The sequence below is a fragment of the Pantherophis guttatus genome, chromosome 2, assembly GCF_059756535.1.
Source record: "Pantherophis guttatus breed Tessera chromosome 2, ASM5975653v1, whole genome shotgun sequence".
Taxonomy (NCBI): Eukaryota; Metazoa; Chordata; class Lepidosauria; order Squamata; family Colubridae; genus Pantherophis; species Pantherophis guttatus.
Window position 1 is genome coordinate 238970348 of NC_142064.1, and position 14745 is coordinate 238985092.

The window sequence follows — 14745 nt, forward strand, 5'->3', positions numbered from 1 at the left end:
TCATCTCACTTACGATTTTTTGATCTTTGGGTTTTTCTTTAATGACGTTTTTCTCTCTCGCTGCTCCGCTGTTCTTCAGCATCTCCTGGAGGTCCGCGATGAGACTTTCATCATTCTTTTGGCTTTTTAGTATCTTTAATATCTCTGACCTGAGTTCGTTATTTTCTATTTCGATTTCTTTCTGGTCATTATTTTCACTCATTAGTTCTTCTTCTTCAGTGGTGTATTCTTCGGATTCTCTCGAAATCGCATTGGTGGATTCGTTGATCATCTCTTGATCAGTTTCTATTTCTTTGCTGTAGGCCCTGGTGTTGGGCCTATCTTTCTTGGACATTTTTAATTACTTATTGAGTCAATTAACCATCCTCTGCTACCAGCTTGTTGCAATATTTCAGGATCAGACTCAATAAAGATAATAGAAGTTAAAGCTTTAAATATATTTCTTTTTAATTATGATAGGCATTCTATATTCACTGAATATTCGAGGTAGAAGCTGTGAGAATGGTGAGGGTGGCTCCTTATATATACAAGGGGTGGAGCTAGGAATGGGAGTGGTAAGTTATGAATACATTAAAGTCCAAAGAATAAGTTAACCTCTGATGTTCCATATATACATTATTTACACATTGGAGAATAAGGCATTTACATCTGACAATGAAAGTTTCTAGAAAAATAATCCAAATGCAAATAAAACAGCTTTGTTGGCTAAAATACAATATGCACAACTATCTTAGTTCTTCCCAACTTTCTGTTAAGATTATGCTCTCATTTGGGTTCATTGTACATGTTTCATGATAAGGGTCACATTTGCCAAATAAGGGACCAAGTGCAGTTGATTGTTCTAGTCCTGGCCATTAAATGCGGACCCAAAGACAAAGATTTTAAGTTCAGAATACCCCTGGGGGAAATCCATGTATGGGTGACTTCTAAAAATAGTTATTTGAATGCTATCCTGTTCACTCAACATTTGTAGAACCTGATTAAATTGCTGTTCTAAGCTGAGTTAGTGGTTCAAAATAGAAAACAAAATAAAAAATAATAATTCTTCTTTTGTTTACCTTTTCCGTTCAGTATCCTGTCATGGGGCCAAACATGGCTCTCCGTCTGATTCCAGCTTCCATGAACTGGGTCTTAATTGGCCATATATTATCAGCTGCAGGTGTTCATCTGAATTCAAATGGAGCCAAATGCAGTGACTGCTGAAATAAAAGCAGTAATGGATAAGAACTGACAGTGGCATCGCCAATCCTGAAAATCATTCAAATAAAGTCCAGAATTCCATTTTTACATTGCATCAGTCAGTCATCCCTCAAGTCACATTGACTGGATTTTTAAAAATCTTTATCTGAAGTAAAATCATTCAGGTTTTTTTTGTTTTGTTTTTTTACTGAAGCTTTTAGTTATCTTGTTTTGTTTAGATTGTTCTTTGCCTGGTGGTAGCATGGTCATAACAACAGTGAGCTCTCTCATCTGGGTCATGCTGGGTTCACCGAAGGTTAAAGCGGCTAAACCTTAAAAGACAAGGGATTGAAGCTTTGTTGAGCTTCAGATTCTTTTTTTTTTCCAGTTTACTAAATCCATAATCTCCAGCCCTGAATTTCTTTCATTGAAGAAATTTCCATAATGGCAGTTTATTTTTATAGTCACAGTCTTACAGGCGACTCGTCTTCCATGCCTTTTTTTCCAGAGAAATTCACAGGGCAAAATGGGACAGGTGACGGCTTTGCAAATGTCAAATTACAATTTCAGTGCTGACTCATGAGAAAAAAAAAGTTTAGGGTTGACTAAGGAACTTCATGAGCATTGCATTATACAGGGCTAATTAATCCATTGAAGACAAGATAGACATCTGACATTCTTTGGGTGTCTTTACGCATCCTCAGTTAGGAAACTTCACATTCTTCTCAACTTTCAGTTGTGTTATTCTTCCCCTCCCTTAATTTACAGCTAGCTCTGCTCATATTCATTCACAATACTGCCATTTTCTTCTTTCCTTCACTATGAAAGTAAGATATTAAATGTAAGGTGGATGTTTAAATATTGGTAGCTGACTGAAATCAAATAATTCATTGAACGTTACAAGGAAACAGGCTTGATCTTTAATGTTGGTCCATGTACAGAATTGTTACTGGATACAACAACATTATTATGAACATCTGATAAGTATTATAGCCAATATTATAACCCTCTGAGTGATTCCTTAAGTTTATTTAGTTTTTTTTTTCTTTTGAGTCACCATTATCTATTCTTCCTCCCTCTCTCTCTCTCTCTCTCTCTCCCTCCCTCCCTCCTTCCCCCCCTTTCTTTTGGACAGGTGAGGGGGGGTGAGATAGATTTTAGAAATAGCAAGTTTCCCCCAACTTGCATGGTTTAAATTGACTCTGGATCAGGTTTCTGCAAATCTATTGTAGGGTAAATGAATTAAGGGGGCGATGAACTGAATGCTATGTAATTAATGGTTAGTTTGACACATGGGCCAAATTACATGCTATTTAAAGCTGTAGTTGACAACTATGCATTTTCTGCCTTTTTTTCTATAGAGCAGGGGCGGGAGATCCAATTTGGGTAAGATCCCTATAATGAATATGGGAGTTTTAATCCACTGCCTGCTACTGCAGTCACAATAGTTTCTGAGATCTCTTATAGTTAAGTTTTTGTTTGCAAAAAACTATTCACATATCTTAATGGATAACATTTTTTGCAAATACATAAAAGATTCATATAAATGTTCATCTAAGAATTATAGTAAGGAGCCTTCTTTCCTCCACCCCATGCTGTCAGCATCTTTAAAATAACATGCAGTTGGGCATTGAGAAATGTTGTTTTATTGAAATTGAAATTGAAATTAAATCTTTTCATTGCTTCCTGGAATACAGATGAACAGCTGAAGGAAACATGTTATACTAATGAATTTGCCTATTGACTCACATATGCATTTATTGTGTATATAACTAGCAGAGGGGAAATTATGTTTTATTACAACTCCCGTAATCCACATCCAGAGATCATACTGGTTGAGGAAAATAAAAGGTGTAATCCAATTTATTTGGAGATCATAACAGTTATTTTCCTTGGACTAACAGAATTATGTTTGAGAAGAGAGAGTAGCTTTTTCCTGGTAGTAAAATCGCTTTTGAATGCAAAGTTTAAGATACAGAATTTTTAAATTTATTTATTGGTTCGATTTATATGCTGCCCTTCTCTGGAGACTCAGGGCGGCTTACAATGTGTTAAGCAATAGCCTTCATACTTTTGTATATATCTGCTTAGTAGGGCTTTTGGGGCCCCCTAAGCGGTGTTCTTTTTTATACAAAGTCAGCTTATTGCCCCCACAATCCGGGTCCTCTTTTTACCTACCTCGAAAGGATGAAAGGCTGAGTCAACCTTGAGCCTGGTGAGATTTGAACTTGCAGGAATTGCAGGCAGCTGGTGTTACTTAATAGCACTTTAGTCTGCTGCACCACCAAACTTTCAAAACAAAAACAGAAACAAGGACAATATATATATTTTGCAGGGAATTAAGGGGTGAACTGAGTTTAAACACTTGCTAATACTTAAGGACAGGGGTGGGCAGCTGGGGGTTCGGAGGGGTTTGGGAGAACTCTAGCTAAGATTCTGTGCAGTTTGGAGAACCCCCAAATCCCACTCCTGGCTGGCCCCACCCACCCTGCCCTTCCCAGGAGTCCCCACGAGGCCCATTTTGGATGCAGATAAGTGCAAGGTGTGCGCTGGGGCTCAGGGAAGGCGAAAAAGGGGCCTACCAGAAGTTCGGGAAGGCCGGAAACTGGCCCGATTCCAGCCTTCAGAGAGCCTCCAGAGCCTGGGGAGCCCGTTTTCGTCCTCCCAGAGGCTCGAGGAAAGCCTCCGGAACTCAGGGAGGGCAAAAGCACACCCCCAAGGTGCAGGAGGCCGACTAGACCACGCCCACCATGGTCATGCCCACCCAGCAACCGGGCAGAGAGCCCTTTGCTAAAATTTTTGAAGCCCACCCCAGTTTAAGGAGGCTACTGTCCGGCCTTCTCCCCCCCTTCCCCCTTAGCAGTCGGAAACCGAAAATAAAATGCTTTTTTCTCCCTCTAGTTTAAAAGATTTTTAAATTCTATAAGGCCCAAGCGATCAATCTCTTCCCTTAAAATCATTTTACTCCTCCAAATGAAAAATATTTCAGACCTGATGGCCCTGAAGTTTGCCCAGTTATTATAAAGATGCTTGTGTCAGTGAGAAGTGTCTTTTGATAGAAGATCCTTATTTCATAAAGGAGAAAACCACTACATGCTGCTATTCTGCTGTTCACCTAAGAAATAGTTTTATTTATTGTAGTTATTATTTCATATCTTGACTCCCTGTGTTTCAGCCTTGTAAAGCTTAAGTTGTAAAGCAACTTAAATGGAGACATGCATCTCAATAGCTCCTACTTCAGTATTCATAATTCCAGGGCAGAAATTACAGAAAAATTAAATGTAGGTTTTATCAATGATGTATAATCCCTCCAGTGCTAAATTATTTAAGGATGTGGCCTAGTTTTGAAGAATAAGGCAACTTGTTTAAGAAGTCACCTATCAACCTGCACCATCAGGAAACCAAACATCTGGTAGTGACTCAGTCAGCCCAGTGAATCCGAGATACCAACAATTCATGTTGGTTCTTGCAGATCCCTATTAAAGCATTCCAAAATCCTGCAGAACTCGACTGGGCTATTTAAGCCTGCATGCAAACCAAAAATGTTGCCTGCTTTTGTTTGTTTTGTGCCAGCAACCACACATGCTTTTTGCCTTCACAAAATAATTAGATGGACTTTCACCCAATTCCTGCATCTTGAAGCAAGTTACAGTTTGAAGCTGTTTTCCCTCTTCTGTATTTCTTCTTAACTTTTTAGAATCGGGATTGCTTTTACAATTTTAGCATCCATTTTTTCATGTTAAAAGATTTTGCGGGTTCTTTTATCAAACCAACATGTATCCTATAACAAAAAAAAAAAAAAAAAAAAAAACATCCTGGAAGCAATCACAGCCAGTAAAAGTTACTTCAGCTTTCTCTATTTCTCAACAACTAGATCTCCTTAGTAGCACTATGTTCTTAATCAAAATGGTAATGTAAATGAAGATATTTTGTGTAGACCAGTAATGCAAGAAATTCTACAGGATTAGACTGCTGTGGTAGCTGAAATATTCCATGAACTATACAATAATTAAAATTGGGGACTTTGGGTTAATGGAAACGATCATCATTTTGATTCCAAGATAATAACACTTCTTTTTGTCATTCTTTTTGTCTTTTTAAAGTGATGAAAATGCAAGAAAAGCTCTGAAAAACTTGCCTGCATTTCCTACCAAGACTTTGCAGGAGCATCCTTCACTTGCCTATTGGTAAGACCTAATTGTTAAATTTACAGGTGCATCCAGTGGTGAAATCCTCCAGGGTCTGCCACTGGATCGCTGCGCGTGCATGCACACCACAGGCGCTATTGCGCAGCGCGGAAAAAGGAGCTTCTTGAAGGTAAGTAGAACAGTGAGGTGGGGGAACAGCTGTGCCGCGCAATTTGGATTCACTAGAAAGCAGAATTTTGCACAAAATCACGCAGCACAGCTGATAGTTTGAAATACCGGTTCGAATGATTTTTTTACTATTGGTTCATCCGAACTGTTAGCTTTTATTACTACCGGTTCACCCGAACTAGTGCGAACCGGTAGCATTTAACCCCTGGGTGCATCATATTAGGATCCTGGTCTTTTCTTTGTATCCTCCTTCCTTATTAATTTGTGAACTATTGACAGTAATATCCAAGGTCACCTAGTGGGAAAAGCTTTGAATGCAAAATGGCTGTTGTAAAGCTTGTGTTACAAGTCACAAAAAACAACAGTTTTTCAGAAGAAAAACTGGTGTGGTTGCTCCTACCAACCCCTCTAATTCGTTAATTAATCTCCTCCCAAGATTTTCAGCTCTATTCCAGTTTACCTTTGTCTTTTTTCTGGGCAGGTGGGCAAATTTCCAAACCAAGCATCATTTTTAATGCTTACAAAGCTTACATGGAACCCAAAGGCATTTTTCTAAATACAGATAATACTGCAGGATAAACACCTTGTGACATAACATCTCCCTATTTATTTCTTTTTAAATTGAAAGAATATTAAAAACATAGAAGCCATATGGAAAGTGAGGCCTTGCTTTCTCCCAGAAATATTCCATAAGCATTTTGGTATCCTTCTGCTTTATAAAATAAAATACACTGTCTCCTGAACACATTTTAACACCCTGGTATTATTATGGCACTCTTGAACTTTTCTTGCTATTCTGATTGCTTGAAAAATCTATCAGACAAATAAAATTGTATTTCATCCGAACTCCGGAAATAAATGCTACCAAAGTTTAGGAGGCTATGAGTATATTAGAGTCCAACTTCGAGATTTAAAAATAAATTTACTTGCTTAAGAGAACAATATCCATTTTTATTAATAAAAAAACATACAATATCCCACTCCAGGTAGACCTCGACTTATAATCACAATTGAGTCCAAAATTTCCATTATTAAGCAAGAGATTGCTAAATAGGGTGAGTTTTGTCCCCTTTTATGGCCTTTCTGGCCACAGTTGTTAAGTGAATTACTTCAGTTGTTAAGTTAGCGATATGGTTGTAAAGTGAATTTGGCTTTTCCATTGACTTTGCTTATTAGAAGATTGCAAAAGGTGATCACATGACCCCGGGATACTGCAACCGTCATAAATACTAACCAGTTTCCCAAATGTCCGAATTTTGATCATGTGATCATGGGGATGCTTCAATGGTTATAAGCATGAAAAACAATGATAACTCACTCTTTTCAGTCACTAAACAAATGGTTGCAAGTTGAGGACTACCTGTACATAAATAAGAAAGAAATGTACGTCTACTAGCCACCCTTCCTAAAAGAGTCTCAGTTTGCAATCTTTGATAACAGCTAATCAGGATTATCATATTGAATACTGAATAAAACTAAACATCTTAAAAACATGACTAGGATTGCAGGTGAGTAAAACTGAGGTGTTTTGAGCCACTGAGACCATTTTCCGATACTGTAAGAACATTTGCAAATGGCATTTCGGTTTCTAGTGAGCTTCCGTAACCGATGTCCTCCAGAGAGTTGAGTCGGCAACTTCCAGAATTTCAGGTCAGCATGGTGGATACACCTGGAGAGCACAGTGTCAGGAAAAGCTAGTTATTAATTATAGAGCTGTTTCCAGGCTTCCTTGTGGCAAAGTTTTGTAATAAAAAATATGCTGCTGTCTTATCATTAAAAGTCCATCATTGTCAAGTTGTTATTGTAAAATTTTCTTTACATAATCAAGCTTCTACATGAATTTAATGAAGAATAATGCAAAGAATAGTCTGTGGCTATTATAGTTTATGATAGCTTAGCCCTTTGGGTTGTAATCCTGGGCATGGTTATGCAAGGATTTTAGAAGCTTAACCATACAGTGGAACAGCCTTTGTATGTTTCTGGTAAGTCATTAGCTTTTTCTGTAACAATGATAGGTCATAGAAAAATTCATAAAGGTGAATTTCTTGGGAACCCCAAAAGTAGAACCAGTTACTTAGAGCCCAGGGATATAATACAAATATTTAGAGATTATCTTGTTGACAAAGAAACAAAATCTTGCTTGTTCCATATAATCAGACCTGCACATTTTTCATTGTGGCATAATAAAGGAGTCGTAATACTTGCCAGGTTTCTATTTTTCCTTGGAAGAGGTACATTTAATATCCATGTGGCATTACTTTCTGCAATATATGTGGCATTATTTTCTGCAATACAGTTACTCAAATCACAGATCATGCTTAAACTATAACTTGTGATTACTAATACGAACAATGAGTTCCTATAGTCATCTTGGGAAAATAGTGTAAGAGTTTTTGATGCAAAAAACTGTAAGTCCATTGGGCCCAACATACTTTGTTTCACAACAATTGATGCTGGGAAAGCCACAGCCAAGGCATAAAAGTAGAAGTAAGTCCTCTCTATTGTTGCCTCCTAGTATAATGCCTCTATAAAGCAATCACAGCTATAGAGATTATTTCCTTTTAAAAGACATATTTAGGAATCAGCACTGACTTGAGGATTCATAGTCAAAAAAGGGGACGCGGTGGCTCAGTGGCTAAGACACTGAGCTTGTCGATCGAAAGGTCAGCGGTTCGATTCCCTAGTGCCATGTAATGGGGTGAATTCCCGTTACTTGTCCCAGCTTCTGCCAACCTAACAGTTTGAAAGCATGTAAAAAATGCAAGTAGAAAAATAGGGACCACCTTTGGTGGGAAGGTAACAGCGTTCAGTGCGCCTTTGACGTTTAGTAATGCTGGTCACATGACCACTGAGACGTCTTCGGAACAGTTACTGGCTCTTTGGCTTTGAAACGGAGATGAGCACTGCCCCCTAGAATCAGGAATGACTAGCACATATGTGCGAGGGGAACCTTTACCTTTTCCTTAGTCAATCAAAATCCTAATTTCAAGAATGTGAAGAACGCGGGAAGAGATGTAAATTTATCTCATTTGAAGGTAAATACATTTTGCAAATTGATTAACAGTTTATAGCAGTGTTATTCCCCATGCTTGACTGAGGAATTCTGGGAGTTGAAGTTCACACAACAGAGAGTTGCCAGGATTCAGAAAGTTTGGTCTATAATATTATACGTACTTGCGCTTACCTGTATTCATTCATTCATTCATTCATTCCAACTTTGTTTGGATTAAAAAAAGAACTGAATCTCTTGAAGCTCAGCTGTTTTATGTTGTAATTTGTCTTGGAAGTTTCTTCCAGAATAGCCAACTTAGTCTGTAAAATACATCTTTGGAGAGTTATAAGCTCTCTTTTCTCCCTTTGTTTCTAGAATATTGTGATTTTTTTTGTCAAGATTTATTTAAGTTAAATTTTATAGACGCTTGCCCATTTGGTCCATGTAGAATGCATAAGTGCATTGATAGCAAATCATTAATAATATTGGAAGATGAGCAAATGAATTGAATTCTAGTGTTTTGGTTGTTACCAGATGCCTTGTGAAAGTTCTTTACATCCATTTCTATATATAGAACTGTGGTGTCAAGTCTGATGATACTGTATATAATATATATATATACTGAATATTGTATATATTTGTGAATAAACCCATTCATGGATAAGCCAACCCTCAAATTTCTAACTTTTAAAATAGCATGAAAATTGCACCACCTACAGATAAATCGATCCTCGAAATTTTCGTGTGTTTTAATTTTCATAATTGGCTTATCCAGGAGTAATCCACAGCTTAACCATTTTTCATGGTGTTTTGTTTGAAAATTCAAGGATCAGTTTATTCAGGGATGGGCTTATAAGTGAATATATTTGGATATACATTAAGAAGCATTACTGTATATTCTTATGGATAAATCCATCCATGGATAATCTTAACCCAATTTCTGGAATATATTTTGGTATCTAAAATTCTCAGTTATTCATGAGTACATAATGTATTTGTCTAGTTTCTACTCATTCAAAAAGTATTCAGGCTGACCTCATTTTTGATGCTCAAGAAACAAATGTAATCAAATAAGATAACATATACCCTTTATTTCACCATGGGATGAGGAGAGGAAAAAGAGAAAAAGAGAGACATATTAGTCATGATTGTTGAACCATATTCCTTCACAGAGCAATATGGAAAATGTTTCAAAACTCATGAACATGTTCATATCTTCACCACCTTATCTCAATCATTTTGGAAGTGCTTCAAGCTTAAAATAGTTCAGTTTTAAGGACACAAGCGTGAAATCTTTCAAAATGGTTGAAACAACCCATTTTACATTTAGGACAGGAGATTTCCATTTTTTTAGATGGAACAGACAGAGAGACAGCAAATTTAATGTGGATTGCAGATTTGAATCTGGGATTGCCTTAGTCCCATACCACCACATTAACCTCTTTATCACAGGATAATTTTATGGTAAATAATTTCACTGTCATTATGAGATTACTGTCATATGCCTCAAATCATACAAGAAAATAGAAGGTTTTGCTTTTGCCCTGTCTGCAAATCATTTAAACTGTATTTAGGAAAGGAAGGAAGGAAGGAAGGTGTGTGTCTCAGTGTATGTGTGTGTCAGAAAGACCCAGTCATTAATCTTGCTGGGTAGAAGTAATCAAAATTGTAGGCCAGCATATCTGAAAGGCATTGGGCAGAGGCTGGTGTGTGTGTGAGAGAGAGAGAGACTGAGTGAGTGTTTTACAACCTGATATAGCTCTGCTAACTTTATAGCCACTCAGCTCCCTTTCTCCACAGTTACGTTTTTATGAAATGGCGCACATCCAGGCTATATAGAGTATTTTCTCTAGAAGAGGCTTAACCTGTAATTCCATTCTGTGCCATCCTAAACTCGGAGCATTCATTTTGTGGATAGACAGAACATATAGGGGATATGCTTTACAGAGAGATTCCGTGGAATGCTTTGTCTGGCCTGGACGCATTTGGAGTAACATAGGATCTAAAACCCTTTTTCCTCTGTTAATAAACTCTTTTTGCTTTTTTTCCTCAGTGAGGACAGAGTCATCGAACATTACATTAAGAACAAGGGGCTGACTAGAGGACAAGCGATTGTTCAGTAAGTGTTTTATTCAGCTCTTTTAATGGTCTGTTGGCAATGAGACAAGGCAATGAGACGCAACCAAGGATTAACTGATAAAAGGCCGCTTAGCCCCCTCAGCAGGAATGCGGGGCAGGCAAAAGGTGCAGAAGAAACCCTCTCTAATTTTTAGACTGTAGAGAGGAGGGAGGAGAAGACCTGTCAGACTTGCAAGATTCTGTTAATGTAACCTTACCAAAAAAAAAAAAAAAAAGCAGAATTGGCTCATCTGGTTGTGTTTCCTATCCGGTTTACCTCATAAGGCAAACATCTATTAATGTGAGAGGTTACAGCCAGGGGTGGGCTGCTGGAGGTTCGCATGGCTTCGGGAGAACCTCTAGCTAAGATTCTGTGCAGTTCAGAGAACCCCCAAATCCCACTCTTGGTTGGCCCCACCTACCCTACCCCTCCCAGGAGTCCCCACGTGGCCAGTTTTGGATGCAGGTAAGTGCAGGGCGTACACAGAGGCTCGGGGAGGGTGAAAAACTGGCCTACCGGAAGTTCGGGAAGACCCTTTTCGCCCTCCCAGTGGCTCAAAGAAAGCCTCTGGAGCCTGGGGAGGGCAAAAACGCTGCCCCGCCATGGTGCAGGCCGACTAGGCCAGACCCACCATGACCACGCCCACCCAGCAACTGGGCAAAGAACCCCTTGCTAAAATTTTTGAAGCCCACCCCTGGTTACAGCACAGAACAGATTTCAGCCCTGTTCTGAACTATTGACAACTATTGTGATTGAGGCTGACACTTTCTGAGTACAGTCATCCATGTAGTTCCAAAGCTTGTTTTGGTCCTATCTCTGGAACATTTCAGACTGCCTCATTATCTTTCAACACATTGCTCTTCTTCCTCCGTGTCCCTGCTGTCCTCTCACTTGGGGTTGATAGCATATTTATCCACTGAACAATGCCTTTCAACCTAGAGATAGAAACCAATCCAGCAGCAAAAGCTGTAAAAGCAAATGTATCCTATGAGTGGATGCTTAGCGGATCAGGCCTATGGGAGTTTTATTGTTCAGATTTATGTCATGCACTGTATTGGAATAAGGGAATGAACTTGGGAAAAGGCGGGGGAAGAGATGCTATATAGGAAACAATCAGATAAAGAGGCAGGAGCCCCCCCATAAATTAACAGTTAGAAGAAGAAACTTAGACAGGACATGTCCTAATTGATCAAACACTTAAAATTGGAGGTGAGAAGTTTTGTACTGTTGGACTTGCAAGATTTATGTAGCCTTACAATAAAGTAGATTTAACTCATCTACTCTTGTTTTCCTGTCTGGTTTACTTGGGAAGGCTGACATTCACTCAAAGTAGCCAAGCTACATTTACAATGAAGCTGATTTAGAAGAGCCGAACGCTCCCAAGAGCTAAACTTGGAAAACATTCTAGACTAGTATTGCAGAGAGCTCAATTGCTAGAATTGAAGCCAAGTTCTTGATGGAATTCAGTTGTTATAACAAGGGAATACTTTCAGGGAAGTACCTGGCAACCCTGAGAGCTTCAGGGGGATTGAGGGCAGAAGGGGGTTATATATATATATATAAAAAAGCCTGGTTCTAGTTTAATAATCTCCTTTGAAATGTTAACTAGTTTGTTGCTGTGCTTGAACTTGTTTGTACACAGACTATTAATGTTGATTGATGCTTTATATAATTAAAGCATCTAAAACATTTTGATGTGAAACCTAAAATTCTTCCCAGAGTCCCTCTGTGAAGCAGTTGGGCAGTTTCAAAATTTGATAGATAAAATGAATGAATGAATGAATGAATCCAAAGACATCACTCAGGTAATGTGTATTAGTAGAAGATATTACTGAAGAAGCTATATATCTGTCCATGCAGGTACATGAAGTTGGTTGAAGCTCTGCCTACTTATGGAATCCATTATTATGGAGTGAAGGTTAGTGAGTACTGGAAAACAAAACTGAGTAAACTGTCTGTTGTATGCATTTTTTTTCTTTTAATAAAAGCAGCTCATTTGAACAAGTAAGGAGATGCCCTCATGTCACAGTGCCCCATTTAAGGACTTTTTACCTTTTCAGCTCAGCTCTTTTTCCCTTTTTCAGATCATGAGAATGTTTTAGATCCTCTTCATCCTTCATTCTCTTCAGAAACAAGGGCTTTACTCATACAGCTGTTTGTGATTTGGCTTCCCTGGATCCACCTTAAGCACTTTGAGTAGAGTCTGCATGAATGCAGATCTTACACTTAGGTGATGGTTTTCAATAATCATTCATCTGACGGATCAGGAGATGGCAAGGACTTTGGCTTAAGGTCCTGGAGAATTGCCAGTCGCAGGAAATAATGAAAGACTACATGAACATGGAGCGTCTTTCTTTGTTTTTAAGAAATAACAAAAATAGGGCAGGAAGGGCATTGTTAACGTATTGCAAGATTTAACATGTTAATTTTTCATTTAGAATGTTCTGTCTGTTGCCTAGCAGACAGTATTTAAGTTCCTATAATTTATTCAAGAGGTGCTTTTTCTTTAACCCCATTCAGAGCTACAATGTTAGTTGATTAGACTAAATAGCATTTTGCATATCTGGGAATAAAACCTCCAGAAGCTAGTACTTACATTACATTAATGGGGCTAGCATTCAAGGAGATGTACAGTTATATTAATAACAAAGCAAATAGATCCATGCCATCTGAAACTGCACTCAAACTGTAATGAGTTTGCTGAATATGTATATGAACAGTAACATTCCTATTCAGACATTCCGCCAGAGGCATAGATACCATCTGGGCATACTCGTGCTTTTCTCTACATGCAGATTGACCCTGTGTAGCGAATGAGCACTTTTTCAAACTTTTCAAAAATGTCTTGTGTTTCACAAATCTCCATTTTGATAGGGAATTTAGAGATCCCATTCTTGAATAGTTTTTTTCCCCATGTTCGCCACATTTTATAGCCTCAGTAAAATTGTAGAACCTTTTCATTTTCATGGAATGCTCATGTTGACACTATGGGTAACAAATATTCAAGAATAGAGTGGATTAAGAGCTGTGGTGGCGCAGTGGTTAGAATGCAGTACTGCAGGCTACTTCTGCTGACTGCTGGCTGACTGCAATTTGGCAGTTCCAATCTCACCAGACTCAATGTTGACTCATCCTTCCAAGGTCGGGGAAATGAGGACCCAGATTGTTGGGGGCAATATGCTGACTCTGTAAACCACTTAGAGAGGGCTGTAAAGCACTGTGAAGCGGTATATAAGTAAAAGGGCTATTGCTTTTTGGGCCTGATGGATGTGCTAATTTGTTGGTATCTACTGGTATTGGTAGTTGGTATCTACTGGTATTGAAGAAATTGTGATGGAGGAGCAAAAGCCTTCCATTATTGAAATTACTGTTGGCAATTTCCCAGCACAACTGTCAGTCCTTTCAAATGGGGCCTTCTGGGGATGGCATTGGAGCTATTAGACCTAAAGCCACTCTGTCCCCCGGGAGGATTACAATAGCAGCATCTTATTTTTAGCAGATTAGAATGGCTTTCCAAAATTTCCTTCTAAAATAAAACGAGCGAAAATCACTTTTCTAGTTTTAGGGGGGGGGGAAATGGAGTCAACTCCACACATAAATTGTGCTTCCTTAGTTCTCCTTTAATTTATTTTTGCTGGTTTCTAGATAGAGCTATTTGGTTAATTTTAGCCACAAACAATTTAATAATACAGTAATTTACCCCACTCCTCCCCTTCTTTTTGTTGTACTTTTGATGACTTCATGGACAGGTCTGTGCATTTTTCTTGGCAACCTGCAGTAGTGGTATTATCACTGGCCACTTGCCAGGATGTTTTTCAACTTTTTAATCTAGGGATGAAAGAAAGTAACTGGCCCAAAGTCACCCAACTCTCCTCCATGCTTAAGGAAGCACCAGAACCTGTATTTCCTTACTCCTGGTCCAGCACCAGGATATCTCACTAGCTCTTTTAATATACTTTACAAAGTTGCTTTAAAAAGTTATGGAAATAATGCCTTATTGCAGAGTTCCCCAACCGTTCTAGGTTGGCAGTTCGGGGGGGGGCGTGTGCGAACGGGGCAATGGTAGCGGCCTCACGGTGACTTGAGCACAAGCGGGGGGAGTGTGCGCACCCCGCTAGCCAGTGGCCAATGGGCTGCAG

At 38.7% G+C, this 14745-nt stretch overlaps 1 protein-coding gene across 2 annotated transcripts in view; it reads left to right on the forward strand.

The window, feature by feature from the left end:
• Window positions 1–14745, forward strand: part of FRMD4B (FERM domain containing 4B) — a 253347-nt gene that overhangs the window by 177590 nt on the left and 61012 nt on the right. For both annotated transcript variants that reach the window (XM_034440592.3, XM_034440591.3), the window contains exons 8-10: window positions 5283–5366; window positions 10541–10606; window positions 12467–12524. In XM_034440592.3, coding sequence (XP_034296483.2) covers window positions 5283–5366; window positions 10541–10606; window positions 12467–12524 — 208 coding nt within the window. The remainder of the gene's footprint in view (window positions 1–5282; window positions 5367–10540; window positions 10607–12466; window positions 12525–14745) is intronic.